This window comes from Astatotilapia calliptera, chromosome 20 (genome assembly GCF_964374335.1).
Source record: "Astatotilapia calliptera chromosome 20, fAstCal68.1, whole genome shotgun sequence".
Taxonomy (NCBI): Eukaryota; Metazoa; Chordata; class Actinopteri; order Cichliformes; family Cichlidae; genus Astatotilapia; species Astatotilapia calliptera.
This window is the reverse complement of record NC_137441.1, coordinates 7,377,685-7,393,199: the sequence shown is the minus strand read 5'-3', so window position 1 is coordinate 7,393,199 and position 15,515 is coordinate 7,377,685. Positions and strand designations below refer to the sequence as shown.

General features: G+C 41.2%; 1 protein-coding gene across 1 annotated transcript in view; it reads right to left on the bottom strand.

Moving 5' to 3' along the window:
* Positions 1-15,515, bottom strand: part of vwa5b1 (von Willebrand factor A domain containing 5B1) — a 37,702-nt gene that overhangs the window by 6,168 nt on the left and 16,019 nt on the right. Inside the window, exons 14-20 of the mRNA XM_026153569.2 lie at positions 7,944-8,140; positions 6,956-7,202; positions 4,863-5,156; positions 4,259-4,396; positions 2,338-2,472; positions 1,685-1,756; positions 1,161-1,230 (exon numbers count right to left, since the gene is read on the bottom strand). Of these exons, the coding sequence (XP_026009354.1) occupies positions 1,161-1,230; positions 1,685-1,756; positions 2,338-2,472; positions 4,259-4,396; positions 4,863-5,156; positions 6,956-7,202; positions 7,944-8,140 (1,153 nt within the window). The remainder of the gene's footprint in view (positions 1-1,160; positions 1,231-1,684; positions 1,757-2,337; positions 2,473-4,258; positions 4,397-4,862; positions 5,157-6,955; positions 7,203-7,943; positions 8,141-15,515) is intronic.

The following is a 15,515-nucleotide window of genomic DNA, read 5'->3' as shown; positions in this document are numbered from 1 at the left end:
GTCAAAAAAGAGACAAAAATGCAGGGTATGCCTTAGGGCACGGCTACCTTATGATTTCAGAGTTATTTCATTTGAGAATGCAGTATATCATGTTCACCCATCAGCTTCAACATTTGATCTAACTACAGTAATATGGGTAAGACCAACATGCTCAGCTTAGATTCTGTGAGTGATGTAGCAGTGGCTTTATCTGACTTATATACATAATCTCAAATTATTTTCTTTGCAAAATGTCTCAACATTTACATGATTTTGTCTCTTATCGGCGCACAGATCCTTTTGTACTTTTGGTTTTTCTTCACTAGTAAAGAATAATGTTAACCTGCAAGCAACTGCAGACAAAAATTTGCCCGTATGGCTAAATCTGTTATATTTAGATGTTGAACTTGACTGCTCGTTTTAACAAATCTCCATTGTCCATTAAGTATGGTTGTATCTAAGTAACTTTCTCTTTTAACCTGTTATTTAACACCAAAATCAGGTCACAATTTGAGTTGATTCAGAGAATACTTTCTACACATCAGCCAGCACATATGTTCTAGCTGCAAGAGTGGTATACTCTCCCAGAAGTAACACCTTTAGCAAACCTCCAAATCTTTCCTCCTCCAGCCAAACACTTTTTTTTAAAAAAATTTCTAACTTACATGATTGGCCACTTGTGATGAGGTGAGCAAAAGTCAGACTTCACTCAGCTATTTCAATCAGTCAGTTTTTATCCAGTGCTATGGAGATTTTCCATTAGAGACCAGCTGAAAATATTGTATATTTTTTACAGTTATGCCATCTGGCCTCTTTCTTTCATTCATTTGAACAGTGTTTCACTCTGCGCAGGCATCAGCACATTGTATAACCTAGGTGTCTCAGCTCTAAACACATCCTGGCAGAGCTGCAAGCATGGCTGTGGACTCTTTGTGTTGAGGAGAAGAAATTGTAACTCAGTTCAGGGTCACAGCTAATGATACCCTGCATTCAACTGATACATTAACCTCAATACATCTTACGCTAAAAGCCAAAATCAGCTGACAGGAATGGATAAAGATGATGTTAAGAATATTTTCTGCCCTGTGAAGTAGTCGAATTGTAATACCCATTTAGTTCCTAATGTAGTGGTAGCACAGCCTCAGCACATTAATTCAGCCAGCAAGCCTCCAATCACCCACCTGGCAGAAAAAAGGCTTTCCACCGATTTCTGTGATTGGTCGGAGGTCACAGAGGGACTCCTCTGGGAGACTTGGAGACAGCAAGACACAAAGAGAGGCAGAGTTAGCCAAGGGAAAAAAGAGAAGTGAGGGAGTGCATTTTTTTCACCTTATTTAGTTTTCCCTCCTAAGTGTGAAATAATAAATGCCTGAAAAACACCCACTGATATATAAGTGACAGCAGAAGACATAGCTGCCTCTCCTCTCCAGGTGAAACTCTTCTTGTTTGTTTCTTTATTTTTTTCCAAATAAGATCCAGACGGCATTTGTCAATACAAGCCACCAAATTCTGTCGACTTCTGTCGTCACTGACAAGCACAGGGACTAAAAATGTCAATAATCTCATGTTTCTCATTTGGACCAGTGCGGCCGCGCCGCAGAGAAAACGACAACAAAGTGCCAGACAGTGCATGTCAAAGGTCTTCGTGGAGGGAAAATTGAGGGGGCACAGCAAACTCACTGACCGTTTGATGTGTAACACTTACCCTCCGCAAAGCTACACTTCTCCCAGCCGGCGGAGGAGGGGGTGCTGCACGGAGAGACGCCGTCTTCTCCACCTGAGACGATGATGAAAAGGATTTTAACTGTCAGCTGTGCTCAGTTTTATTTCTTATCATTCCAAACCTAAGAGGTCATTCTTTTGTGGAAAAAGGGTGGTATCTGTCTAATAATGCTGATGCAACTCATCTGTATCTGTGCACGTTCTTTTTTTGACCGGCAGTGCCTAGCAGATGTTCGAGTGGCGTGCTCGTCTTAGCTCCCGCTGTTGCTATGCCACCACTGAAAAATCAGTTTAAAATGTTGTGACCCTTTGCTGAAGCTGGATTATTTTTAATGTAAAGTAGCACTCGGCTTTTCGAGCTCAACATCTCACAGCTCCCAGAGCTGGTGAAGCAAGATTGAAACCTTTCCCTTGTTGAATGAACCAAGATTTCAGTTAATAAATATGATTCTTATTCTTTCCTCATTGAATAATGCTCCTGTAACTGCTTCCTTTGATCATATACTCCATGCTTGCATCAGAATAAAAGACCTCTTCATGTCTCATTTCTTTCTACTTTATCTCTAGCTGGCTATTGAAATGAAAGTGCCTTCCCTAGGACTGAAATGTGAGCCAAGAATAAAAAATGCAGCCTACTGTTGTGCAGCAGGACATCTTCGACTTCCTCCGACATGCCGCCAGACTGAGAGCGGCCAAGCCCGATGGAGTAACCTCTGTTCTTTCTGCTCCCTGAGCGAGAGCTGGGGTGTGAGTTCCTCTTCAGACCATCACCTGAAAACAAATTTTTGATCGTGAGACATTTTTTAAGCCTGCTGTGGGCATCTGATGTGTAATTCAGACAGAAAGAAATCTGCACTTTATTATAAACATGGGATAATTTAAGCTGCATAGACACATTTTAACCTTTAAGTAACCAGAAGAGGGACTTAAACTCTAGACATGAAATTTAATCATGAAAATGTTCTCTACCATTATTTTTTTAAACCTGCTTCACAGATTTTGGGGAGGTTTTTTGGACATGCTGGTAATGTGGTGTGGCAACAATATGTTTTTCAACATTATAGGCTTTGATTTTACTGTAATTTTCAACTTTGAATTATTACATTGCGATGTCTTGCAGTCAGTCATGGCTAACAAAATCCATTGTTGCAGAATTCTTGGGGGTTTCTATCCTGTATTTATAGAGTATAAATGATCCCTTTCTGCATAAACATGAATGAAAATAGTAAATTATAAATTACATTAGTGCATTTTACAGGAAAAGGAAAGGAACCAGTATCAGTATAATAGATGCATGCAGATATTTTAAGAAAAAAAGTATATATAATTAGGTAAGAAGTTTAAAATAATATGGTGTACATTGCCCCACTCACTCATGGTGGTTTTGTTTAATAAGAGTAAAATTTACCATGTTCAACTGGAGGAAGTAGTGATTGTTTTTATTATTTGAATTATTTTAGTAGATTGCTGCCCACAAAATCTTTTGCCACAAATTTACTCACTCTCTTTTCCGTCACTCTGGTTGTGCAAGCAGCCCCTTTTACATGCCATCCTATGTTTACTAAAGATATCTGTTACTCCCATTGGTAGAGGCTTGACTGGTTGAGGCTACCTGGTTATTTTGTATCCACCCACTTTAAATCACAAGTTTGTCTTGTTTGTTTGTCTGTTTCTGCTACATGCCACTTACTTTAATTTATAGTTAATGATCTCTATTTGCCAAATCGCTTCTGGGCTCTTGGTAGCCTATCATGCTGAATTCCAGCTCTGGACTCTCCTGGAGCAGCTTTGCATAATTCACACTTCAAGTTAATCCCAGTTAACCCAATAGTGAGCTTTACTGCAGCTCTCCAGGTCACTGACTGTCTGAAACATGTCGTGTTAGCACGTCTTCCTTTAAAAGGCAAAGATTCCTTTAAGACAGGTTTCTTCTGACTGACTGCTTTTCACAAGCGAAAGGTTCAAACAAGGGGCAACCACAGGAGCTGAAAAAAATGAAGCCACCATAGACGTGCTAAAAACTAAAGTACCTCAGGTGTCACTTAAAGCTGGCTCCAAGACTTACATGTTAAACTGTTATTCTGAGTATATTTACAGCATTTACAGCTTGGTACACAAAATGTTTTTGGTCTCTGTGGATTGTACAGGCGTCTGGCTCCAAAAGAAATATGATAGTAGCCAAAATACTAATGCTTAATCCTCAAAATGTGGATACTGAAACCAGTGTGTGATGTTAATGCGGCTATGTCAATGAGCTGTGCCTGAAATACCCATATCAAGGCTAGATACTCTTTCAGACTGATGTTTTAGAAAAAATGACTATAAATGCCATAGGAAGTTTCCTTTTTTTCATCTCATGCTTCATATTTGACAGCGAGATGTTAGAATGACATTGATATTTTCTTCTAAATGCTCTGCAAAAGAAAAGAAAAGGCATTTCTAAAAATATCACACTTTAGATTGCTGTGTCAGGCACAGCAGCAGTCTTCTAAAAAAATAAGCAGCTGATTGAACATTTTTTAAGGGAACCTTGTCACACCTAATTTGTGTTACTTACCAGGGTTTAAGTATTCAATACATGTCTGCAAATACTCATTTGTGTCCAGGTCAATGGGAACAAACGCTGTGTATTTGCTCAGTATATTGCAGGCTTTGCTGGTGTGAATACCGTATAACTGGTACTTCCTGCCAGACCCTGTGAAACACAATGAGCATTATATATAATACTATATAACATCAAATAAAATCATTCCAAACATTAGTAAATTATAAATGACATATACTTATTTACTTTCGGGTAAGGAAGTAAATCAGAAAATTTACACTGCTTTGGAAAGAGGAAGAAACAGCTCACTTGGCTCCATGCAAAGGGAAAAAAATCCCATAACAGGATCTCTAAAGGACCTCATACCACCTAACACTGTATCTAATGGATAGACACGACAGTGATGTTAGTCCTCTCTAAAAGCTTTTGGTGAGAAAGTGAGAAAGACAAAATGTCAAACTATTCGTGAAAAGTTTTATATCTAAAATGCCAAAACCAGACGACAGACAGCCAAATATCAAATCTGAATTAGCAGGAGGCCTACTGCTGCAAAGTCTTTTAATCTTAAAATTTACCCCCGTCTCCTTCTAAACACTGGAATCCCCATAGAGCTCACCGTGTTCAATCTCACACTCCTTATCGGCCATGTGCTCAAAGTCGTTGATGATGGAGCGGCCGGCCAGGTGGTGGAAGGTCTCGTTCCACAGCTCCTCGTGAACCTTTTCCTCACGTTCACGGCCATTCAGAAAGGGCTCGATATCAAACACAACCTCCCACTTCATTGGTTTTCCGCACAGCAGTCCAGACACCACAGCCTTGCAGTCACCTTTGTGCTGGTTGGCAGCATCCAGATGTGCAGCGTGGGTATCCTGTGGGGTTTCTGCTCGGCACAACTGGTGTCCATAACCATCTGAAACATCGCAGGAGCAAGATTTGATGTGGATTTATCAATCCCACCGTGCGAGGACCTCTTATTTCTCTTAAGCTTATTACCTGCTGCTGCTCGTATGGAACTGAATTTGTGCTGAATTAATTTATTTCCTGTTTCCAAAGCTCTTCTGTCTGCTTGATTTTCTACTTTAATAACTGTTTTCTAAAACTCTACCTCTTCTGTTTATCATTCATCTCCTAGATAATTTTGTGCTTTGTCCCCAGACATTGAAAAACATTTCCTGCTCTTCCCGTGAATTGAGTGTCAGAGCTTCGATTTACGATCATGTTTACCTCATGCCATGCTTGAGCATGCTATTCTCCTGACTCCCTGCTGGCCTGTGTTGACACTGCCCTTAACAATCCAAGCTGCAAACATGTCACATCTCAGCATCTCAGCTTTTGTAGCACATTTCATATATGTTTATCCCTCTCTCTTTCATGTGCACACACAAGCTTTTTAAATGCACTCTTGCCAACATCAACATTATGGACTTTTGGGATCCAAGCCTATCCAAAAAAGGTCACTTTTTGAATTCGGTTGAATTCTACTGACATACTTTTGCAACTACAAGTACAGTTTTGATAATGAAAAAGTTAAAACACTCTCATGTCTAATTAGGTATTGCAGCTCAAGCTCAAGTCAATTGTTTGGGTAATAGCAGCTTAGTACATGTGCTCCAATTGTGGTCACTAACTAACAAGAACACTGGAGTTTTTTGGAGTGGATGGGCCTATGTAAGTCAAGAGTTTGGGAAGTAGCCCTCATGTGTCTCTTTGGAACTAAAAAGAGGTTATTCATCAGCTTGTGCAGCTGGCTTTACAGCATGATTTGACCTGAAAATTGCAAAACAAATCTTAATATTCTGAGTATATTCTGTGCTCACAGTCAGTGACCTCGTATGTGATGAGTTCATTAATCTACTTCTGTCTCATCATAAAACGTCTCTTGTTTTTATACTATGCTTCTTAAGCATCTTTTTAAATTGTGTTCACGTTTCTCTTTTTTAATGAAACAGCAAAGTGAGCTGAATCAAATGTGCCTCTATCAAAGTCGATCGCCCATCCAGCTCTGGTGCCAACCCAGGCTCTTACAGAACATAGGTCTCATGCATTTCAGCATTTGGTGGCTTTATTGGGGAAGCGGTGACACACTGACCTCTTACATATTTGTTAATTACTTAATAAAGACATTTTATAGGTTTGTCCTTTGTTTGTTTTGTGTTTTTTATGGCTTAAACTGTTGTTGATGCAGCACTGGAGCTCTGTGCTGGCCCTACATGTGTACCACAGTCCAAGTAAACTATGGACAGGTCCATCATTTTAAGGTGGCACGGTTCCCTCTGAATATGAACATCCCCTTTTAAACATGTTTTAAAAAATAAATATGTTTTTTTAACATGGTCAACACAGAAAAAGACAACCATACATACTCACATTCACATCTACAGCCAGTTTAGCCAATATTTATCTAACTCCAGCTCTAGATTCAAACCCAGGACCTTCTTGCAGTGGAGCAACAGTGCTAACCACCGTTCTGCCCTAGCCAATTTCTCACCGTAAGTCATATATTTGTACAGATGGAGGTTATGTTCTCCTCTAGCTCTCTAACTCTGTTAATTTACTGCTACAGTGCATTTGTAATTAAGCCCCTCTAAAACGATGCACTCCGCATTCAACCCATTAGCTGCTACACTATAAAAATCAGGCCAGCTTCAAAATGTTTACTTTCTTTTAGAGATTTCTACTAATGCAAAACAATTCTACTTTCCCTCTCACCTGTGTCTCCAATGCTCCCAAGAGATGGGCTGTCTGTGGAAGATCTGGATCCATCTTCCCTGGCAGCATTGCGAGACACAGGCGTCACGTTGCCGCCGCTGGGCGGAGGATCGTCCTGTGGCTGGGGATGAAAATGATGCTCAGAGTCGGCTTCCTGCTGCAGAAAGAGCTCCTGTTGAAGGAGCGGCTTGTGACAGCTGGCAGAACGCCCCCTGGTAGATGTGGTACCCAGACTTGCCAGCTGCGGCTGAAAACAATAGAAGGAGTTTTAATTCGAAAGACCCTGGTCTTATCACAGGTCTAATAAGGTTTGCAACCTCGCCTACTAATTGTAATTCTGGTCATTTCTGTGTGCTCACTCAGGCTCAGGTTTCAGGGGGCTTTCAAGGGAATAATTACATAAGGACTCTGCAAACCATGCGTTGTATTGCAACAGGGCAACTGACAATTTTCTAGTTTAGAAAATGTCAGCGTAACAAAGGAAGAATGGCCATCGCAGCATTGAGTTTTTGATTAGTGTAAAAAGCCCGAGGGTTCCAAATCTTTTATATTAGTCTTTTAATTTGTGCAGAAAATTGAAATGTGCTATATTTACTCAGTTAATCAAGCAAGAATATATTGAATCCTCAACTGGATTCACAAGAGAAGATAATTTCTTTACAGTCCAGTGAATTCTGCTTAGTTATACTGACACGCTCCCCGAGTAATAGTCGGACTTAATTGCAATTCATAAATTTTGCCCTTCATTACTGAAGAGAGCGCATTAGTGCGTCCTTGATTATACTTCAGTCCAGACAAGACTCGGTTTAATTGTCAGCAGGGTCTGAATATAAATATCAATTTCTATACAATGACATCATGACAACTCCATCATCATCAAAGTCTCCTGCCTGTACAGCTGATAGTGGTTTATTTTTGTGCTCATGTTTCAGCCGTTAAATCAGTTAAAACGCAAACTAAAAAGGAAGCTGCTACTGTTAAAGCTCACCTGGTAGTCATTCCTCCACTGTGCATCATATTCAGGGCTCATCTGGCCTATCAGCTCCTGGACTTTGGCTCTCCTCAGTGGATTCTTCACCACCACAGAGCTGGAGTCACTGGGAGTGTAGACCTTCTTTGCTGGGTTGTAGTCTGATATCTGGTTGGTACTATAGGCACGCCTTCTCGGTGATGTCTTATCTAAACCTGATGTTTTGTTCAAAAATGAAAAAAGCCCGCAAAATTACAAAGATAACGAATTCACAACACCGTGAAACACATAATTGTAGGTTCCACCACACTGAAATGGTAATTACTAAATCAAAATGCCAAGTTCACCACATTTGTTTCCAATGGACCTAAACACACTTACATCCCTGGTTGCAAACTCCCTGATTTATAGACAAAGCACTCGCTGTAAAGTAAAAATGAAATACAACATTAGAAAAAAAAATAGACAAACAAAGGCTTCAGCTGGCGTCCTACCTTTCTCAGCTTTGTGCTGTCAGAAGCTAATATATTGAGACTCTGAGCACACTGTGTTCTCTCTTCATTACCCACCGTGTGGGTAAGCCAATGGTAAGATTAAGGCTCTCCATATGTTATAGTGTTTGTTTTGGTATTTGTAAAATGATTCATCATCTGCTTGATATTAACCTGGCATTCCTTTTACAAACTACTCCCTGCCTTTCTGGCAGTGCAGGGCAATGCATCATTCTTGCTTAGCCTTACTGCAGAACTCCTACTGCAGGTTTTATGCCCCATAGTCTGGGAACAACCGCCCTACTTTGAGCTCTTTTAAAACTATCTGATTAGTTCACAAATTTAACAACGTAGTGTATGCTGTACAGCGCAGCGAGGAAAGCTCAGACCTCTACATTGGAGAGACCAAACAGCCACTTCATAAATGCACGGCACAACATAGAAGAGCCGCCTCCAAGGGACAAGACTCGGCGGTCCATCTGCATCTAAAGGATAAAGGTCACTCTTTTGAGGATGCGAATGTTCACATTTTGGACAGAGAAGACAGACGGTTTGAAAGAGGAGTGAAAGAAGCCATCTATGTCCACTGTGAATGACCATCTTTGAACTGAGGCACCAACTGTTTGCCATCTATAATCCAGTTTTGAGATCCCTTCCAAGAAACCTCAACACCCACTAACATCCTGGGCCTTTTGACCTCATCACAATGGGTTCACCTGAAACCTTGGCTGATTGTGAACTACACTCGTTTTCACACCTTGGCTCATGGTTAGGTAGAAGATCAATAGGGGGTCCATGACCCTCTTGTGGACACTCCCATAAGGCTTAAAATCGAGGATTCTCCACCAATTGCGCTTAGAACTGAAGAAGCTTCTCAGATAAGAAGTGAAACATCTTCAAGAAAACTTAAAGAAGTCCAGATACTTTTCTTTCCAAGCTCCTTAGACTACGACGACCTGGATGACTGCGAACCTTCACAGGCACATAGCAACTTGCCAAAAATGGCAATATTACCATGCTTGGATTCATGCAGTTGTTCTCAAACTGTTGGGCAGCCATCATAAACAGCCAGGTAAAATCTATAAAGTGAAACTAAGGTGAGTCTGTGCTGATTTGCACTTTTATTTAAGTAAAATGTAATAAAACATGGATCCTTTGTTCATTGCAATCAATAAAAATTGTGACGTGTGGGATGAACTTTTTTTCAGCTTCCAAAGTGGGACATGCCAGAAAACATTTGAGAACCATTAGATTAGCGTATCAGCACACTCACCTCCTACACTTCGAGGTATAATTAGACTGGTGGGTTTGGGAATAGTTTTGCTTGTTTTCGGTGATAAAGCAAAGTACTAGACAAATTGTTTTTAACCTTATAGAAAGTTAAAGGACACCTACAGCTATTAAAAACCTTCAGGATGGACTTCCGGTTTATGTGACTATGGCGTAGGTCGCACCGAGCGTAGCTCCTGCAGAGTCTAGTTATTATCTAGCATTTCCAGGCACTTTTTGACGGGTTTTTTTCTTTTTGTATAGTTCCGAGACAAGACTGTTTTTGCCTTTTGTGTTTACAATGTCGCGTAAGGTTAATAAGAGCGCAAGCACCTCTCAGCCGAACTTGCGGCCTGCTGCTAACACTGCATCCCCGCCTCGTGGTAAAACTTCGCCACGGCCTGGGTCACCCGACACGCCGCTCGTCGATACGGAAAAATTCACGAAGGCTGAACTCCTCTCTGAACTTCGTGAAGAAATTTCATCACTGTTTAAAAAGGAACTGACGGCAGCGTTTGCGGAGAATCTCACGTCTATCAGGTCCGACATACAGCAACTAAAAACGGATCTTTCCTCAGATATAACTACCATGCGGCAGGAATTCGCTGGCCTCAGGAGCACGGTTACGGGGATGGAGCAGTCTCTCTCCACATGTACAGATGATATTGTCCACCTCCAAGCCAAAGTTGATGCGATGTCAAAGGAGTTGGCCAAATTGGAGAATAAATGCGAGGATTTGGAGTCCAGGTCTCGCCGCAATAATATACGCATTGTTGGTGTGCCAGAGGAGAACGTCCTGTCCGCTACAGATGTGTCCGTGCTGTTGATGGAGGCATTTCAGCTTGGGAAGGAGCCGCTTGTAGACAGAGCCCACCGAACTTTGGCCCCCAAACCTAACACCGGTGAACGTCCCCGTGCTGTGGTTGTGAGGCTGCACTATTACGCGGACTGTGCTAGGATTCTCCAGAAGGCCAGGGAGCTGCAGAGAGTGCAGATAAATAATATGACCATTTCTGTGTTCCCCGACCACACCGCTAAGACAGCGCGGGCCCGTGCGGCTTTCAATGAGGTCCGTCGCCAGCTTCGCGGCATTCAGGGAGTCCGATTTGGGATCCTCTATCCGGCAAGACTACGGATCACTTATCAAGGAATGCAGCGCGACTTCGTCTCGCCAGATGAGGCCAAGGAATATATTAAGACAATAACCACAAGATAAAAGATATAGCAGGACAATGTTTGTCTGTTTGAAATAGCGTATGATCCTAATCCAAACATCATTGTGGTAAGCTAAGTTTGTTACTCTGCCAAACACTTGTTTTGTTTTACCTGTCTAATAGTAAAATATAATTGGGTTATTTTTATTTTATTTGTGCCTTTTAATCTATTGAGAAAAGACTCTGTTGGAGCTTTGGTTTGACACGGTTCGTTTCGTAGTCGGGAGCGTTTTTGTTCAGATTGCTCCGGGTGGGAGCGTGCACTGCCGTCTCCGTCGTTTGGGGATGGGGGCTTTTGCTGTGCAGGGGGGAGGCGGGTGGGTGTGTTTGACGTGTTATTATTATTTTTATTCTGAAGCTGTACTTTTGTTGTTGTGGGTTTGCGTTGTGTGTTTGTGTGAGTGTGTTTTTCCCACTTGTTCTTTCTTTGGGGGTGAAGAAATAAGTATTTTCTCTTTTGTCTTTCTGCAATGATCAGCACTTCAGGTCAGTCCTTAGGCAATAGTGGTATTAGATTTTTAACTTGGAATGTCAAAGGTATGAATAGCCCAATTAAACGATCTAAAATATTTACGCATCTTAAACGTTTAAAGAGTGATGTAATGTTTTTGCAAGAGACCCATTTGCGAGATCGGGATCATCTTAGGCTCAGGTGCCCATGGGTGGGTCATACTTTCCATTCAATGTTTAATTCAAAAGCCAGGGGGGTGGCGATCTTAATAAACAGAAGGGTACAGTTTACAGCCTCTGAGATTAAAGCTGACAAAAACGGGAGGTATTTGGTTGTTGTAGGCACCATGTACAATGTACCCGTCCTCTTAGTCAATGTGTATGCGCCAAATTTTGATAATCCAGGTTTTACAGATGCACTTTTGAGTAGTCTCCCTTCCCTTGATACTCATCTTTTGATATTGGGTGGTGACCTAAACTGTGTTATTGATCCTGCCTTAGATCGTTCGAATCCTCGGACCCTGACCCAATCCTCTATGTCCAAGTCTATTTCTGAGTTTATGTCTCAGAATGGTTTTGTAGATCCCTGGAGGTTTTCTAACCCTACTGCCAGAGCGTACTCTTTCTTTTCTCAGGTACATCAGTCCTTTTCGCGGATTGATTATTTTTTTGTGGACGGTTCCCTTATTCCAAAAGTACTGTCATCTACATATCATCCTATTGTCATTTCCGATCACGCACCACTTAGCGTTGACATCAAGCTCATAGCCCAGTCCTCTTTTTCCTCACCCTGGAGATTTAACTCTTTGTTGCTTTCGGATGAGGGGTTTGTTACCTTTATCAAATCCGCAATTGATGAATTTATGGTGTTTAACGACAGCAATACTGTTACGAGGTCATTGCTTTGGGAATCTCTTAAGGCATATGTGCGTGGGCAAATAATTTCTTTCTCTGCCCATTCCACTAAAAGCCACAAAGCCAAACTTCAAACTTTGACTACACAAATTTGTGACATAGATAGACAGGTTGTTGACAGTCCCACTCCCGATTTGCATAAAAGACGACTTGACTTGCAGACTGAATTTGATTTACTTTCTACGGCAGATGCTGAACGTCTTTTACTTCGTGCGCGTGCGACTTATTATGAATATGGTGATAAGCCCAGAAGGCTTTTGGCCCATCAGTTAAAACGTCAGGCCTCGTCTCGATTAATTTCCCAGATTAAAGATGCGGCAGGCAACTCGGTCTCTGATTCAAAGGAAGTAAACGAGGTGTTTAAGACGTACTATTCCTCCCTATATGAATCTGAATCTGCTGCTGACGCCTCAGAGATGGATTCTTTTTTTAACGGTCTTACAATGCCCACTGTCGATCCTGTTATAGCTGAACAATTAGATGCCCCTCTTAGGCTGGATGAAATTGTGCATGCAATCAAGACCATGCACAATGGTAAGGCACCAGGACCTGACGGGTTTTCAGTTGAATTTTTAAAAACTTTTATAGACAAGTTAGCCCCACTACTTCTTTCAGTGTATAATGAATCTTTTGAACGTGGTCTATTGCCCCCTACATTGTCTCAAGCACTAATTACTGTTCTCTTAAAGAAGGGTAAGGATCCTACGTCTTGCACCTCGTATAGGCCTATTTCACTGCTGAATGTTGATGTTAAAGTCTTGGCTAAAATTTTAGCAATTCGCCTTGAAAAGGTTCTTCCTACTATTATTTCAGATGAACAGAATGGCTTTATTAAAGGCCGCCAGCTGTTCTTTAATGTCCGCACGCTTTTGAATGTCATTCTTTCCCAACACTCAACCACTAATCCAGAAGTAGTTATCTCACTTGATGCTGAGAAAGCTTTCGATCGTGTAGAGTGGAGCTTTCTCTTTGCGGTCTTGCAAAGATTTGGTTTCAAGGACAGATTCATTTCATGGATTCGACTGTTGTACAGGGCACCCCAAGCCAGTGTCTATACAAATGGTGTTTCCTCTGGCTACTTCTCATTGTCACGCGGGACGAGACAGGGTTGCCCCCTGTCCCCCCTACTTTTTGCTATTGTAATTGAACCCCTATCTGTAGCTTTGAAGGCCCTTCCTCATTTTCGTGGTATTTCCCGGTCAGGCCTTGACGTAAAATTGTCTTTATATGCAGATGACCTGCTTCTATATGTTTCTGATCCCTTATCTAGCATACCATCGATTGTGTCTCTACTAAATAAGTTCGGCTCTCTGTCAGGTTACAAAATAAATCTTCTTAAAAGTGAATGTTTCCCCATAAATTCTTTAAGTCTTACACTTAAACAATCTGACATTCCTTTTAGACTTAGCCCTGCTGGCTTTAAATATTTGGGAGTTAACATGACTCGTACTTTGTCTTCTCTATACTCTTCCAATTTCTCCCCTTTAATGACTCAAATTCAATCAGATTTTCAGAGATGGAAATCGCTACCTTTGTCCCTAATTGGTCGGATCAATGCTGTAAAGATGAACATTTTGCCTCGATTGTTATTTCTGTTTCAGAGTATTCCTATATTTTTACCTAAAGCTTTTTTCAAAAAGTTAGACCAGCTAGTTACATCGTTTTTGTGGGGAGGGAAACACCCCAGGGTGAGGAAATCATTATTACAGAGACTGACATTTGATGGTGGTCTTGCCTTGCCTAACTTTTTATTTTACTATTGGTCCTCTCATGTTCACAAATTGACCCATTGGCTTGAATCTCAAGACCTGCTGTGGTGCAAACTGGAACGCCTGTCGTGCACTTCCTCATCCTTAGAAGCTTTATTATTCTCTCCACTACCACTTAAGCCTTCTCATTTCACCCAAAATCCCGTGGTACAGTCTAGCCTAAGGGTCTGGTCACAATTCAGGAGTCATTTTAAGTACATCTCTGCATCAGTACACATGCCCATCACGCAGAACCATCTGTTTACTCCTGGCCTCATTGATGGTACCTATGTACAGTGGAAGCGTCATGGTATTAATACATTTAAGGATCTCTATAAAGATGGCACTTTCTTAACTTTTTTAGACCTGTGTTCAGAAACAAATCTTCCGGCTACCAATCTATTCCGTTATTTTCAGGCACGGCATTGCACTTCTGCTCTCTTCCCCTCCTACCCTCTTCTCCCAAATGTCCAACCATGGGAGGAATTCTTATCCCTTAAACCCAATAAGAAGTCAATTATATCTTTAATATATAAACAACTTATGGATTTAAATGTCCATTCCGTTGCTAAAATTAGGAGGGCTTGGGAGCAGGAGTTAGGAATAATTTTTTCGGATCAGCAATGGGAGAAAGCAGTATCCAATGTCCGTTATAGTACGTCCTGTGCCAGGTTACAACTCATCCAGTTCAAGGTGTTGTACAGGGTTTACTATTCAAAGTCTCGTCTGTCTGAGATTTACCCACAAGTGATGGATCAGTGTGAGAGATGTCATGCCACCCCATGTGACCTAGGCCATATGTTCTTTCTGTGCCCAAGACTCCATGGCTTCTGGAGTCAGTATTCAGTTATTCTTTCCAAAGCTCTTGGGACCCAAATCTGCATGGACCCTTTTCTAGCTGTTTTTGGGCTTCCAGTCAACACTGGTCTAACCGACCCTACACACTTCAAAATATTAGCCTTTACATCACTTTTGGCTAGACGTTGCATCTTACTCCTTTGGAAATCTTCAAAGCCACCTTCAGTTTCTTTTTGGTTTAGAGATGTGATGTCATCTCTTAAATTGCAAAAGATAGGCCTTGTGGCGAAGGGCAAATACAAAGAATTTTATTCTATCTGGGGCCCCTTCGTGGACTATTGCAAGTCATTAAACGCTCTACCAGCTGATTAATATCATGTCTCTTTCCCCCCCCCCCCCCCCCCCCTTTTATTTTTTTTTTTTTTTTTTTTTTTCCCCCCTTTTGGGGTTTGTGTTTGTTTTGGGTTTCTTATTAGGTTTTGTTTTGTTTGTTTACTTAAGCGTGTGTGTAGGTGTGCCTGTGTGTGTGTTATTGTGTCTGTTCATGTAAGAAAAACTAAAAAATATGTGAGGGGAACAGATTGTGTTGTCATTGTAAACTACTGTACACTTGTCTCTCAATAAAAATATTAAAAAAAAAAAAAAAAAACCTTCAGGATGACATTAATGTCTGCACTAAATTTGAGGGCAATCCATCCAACAGCT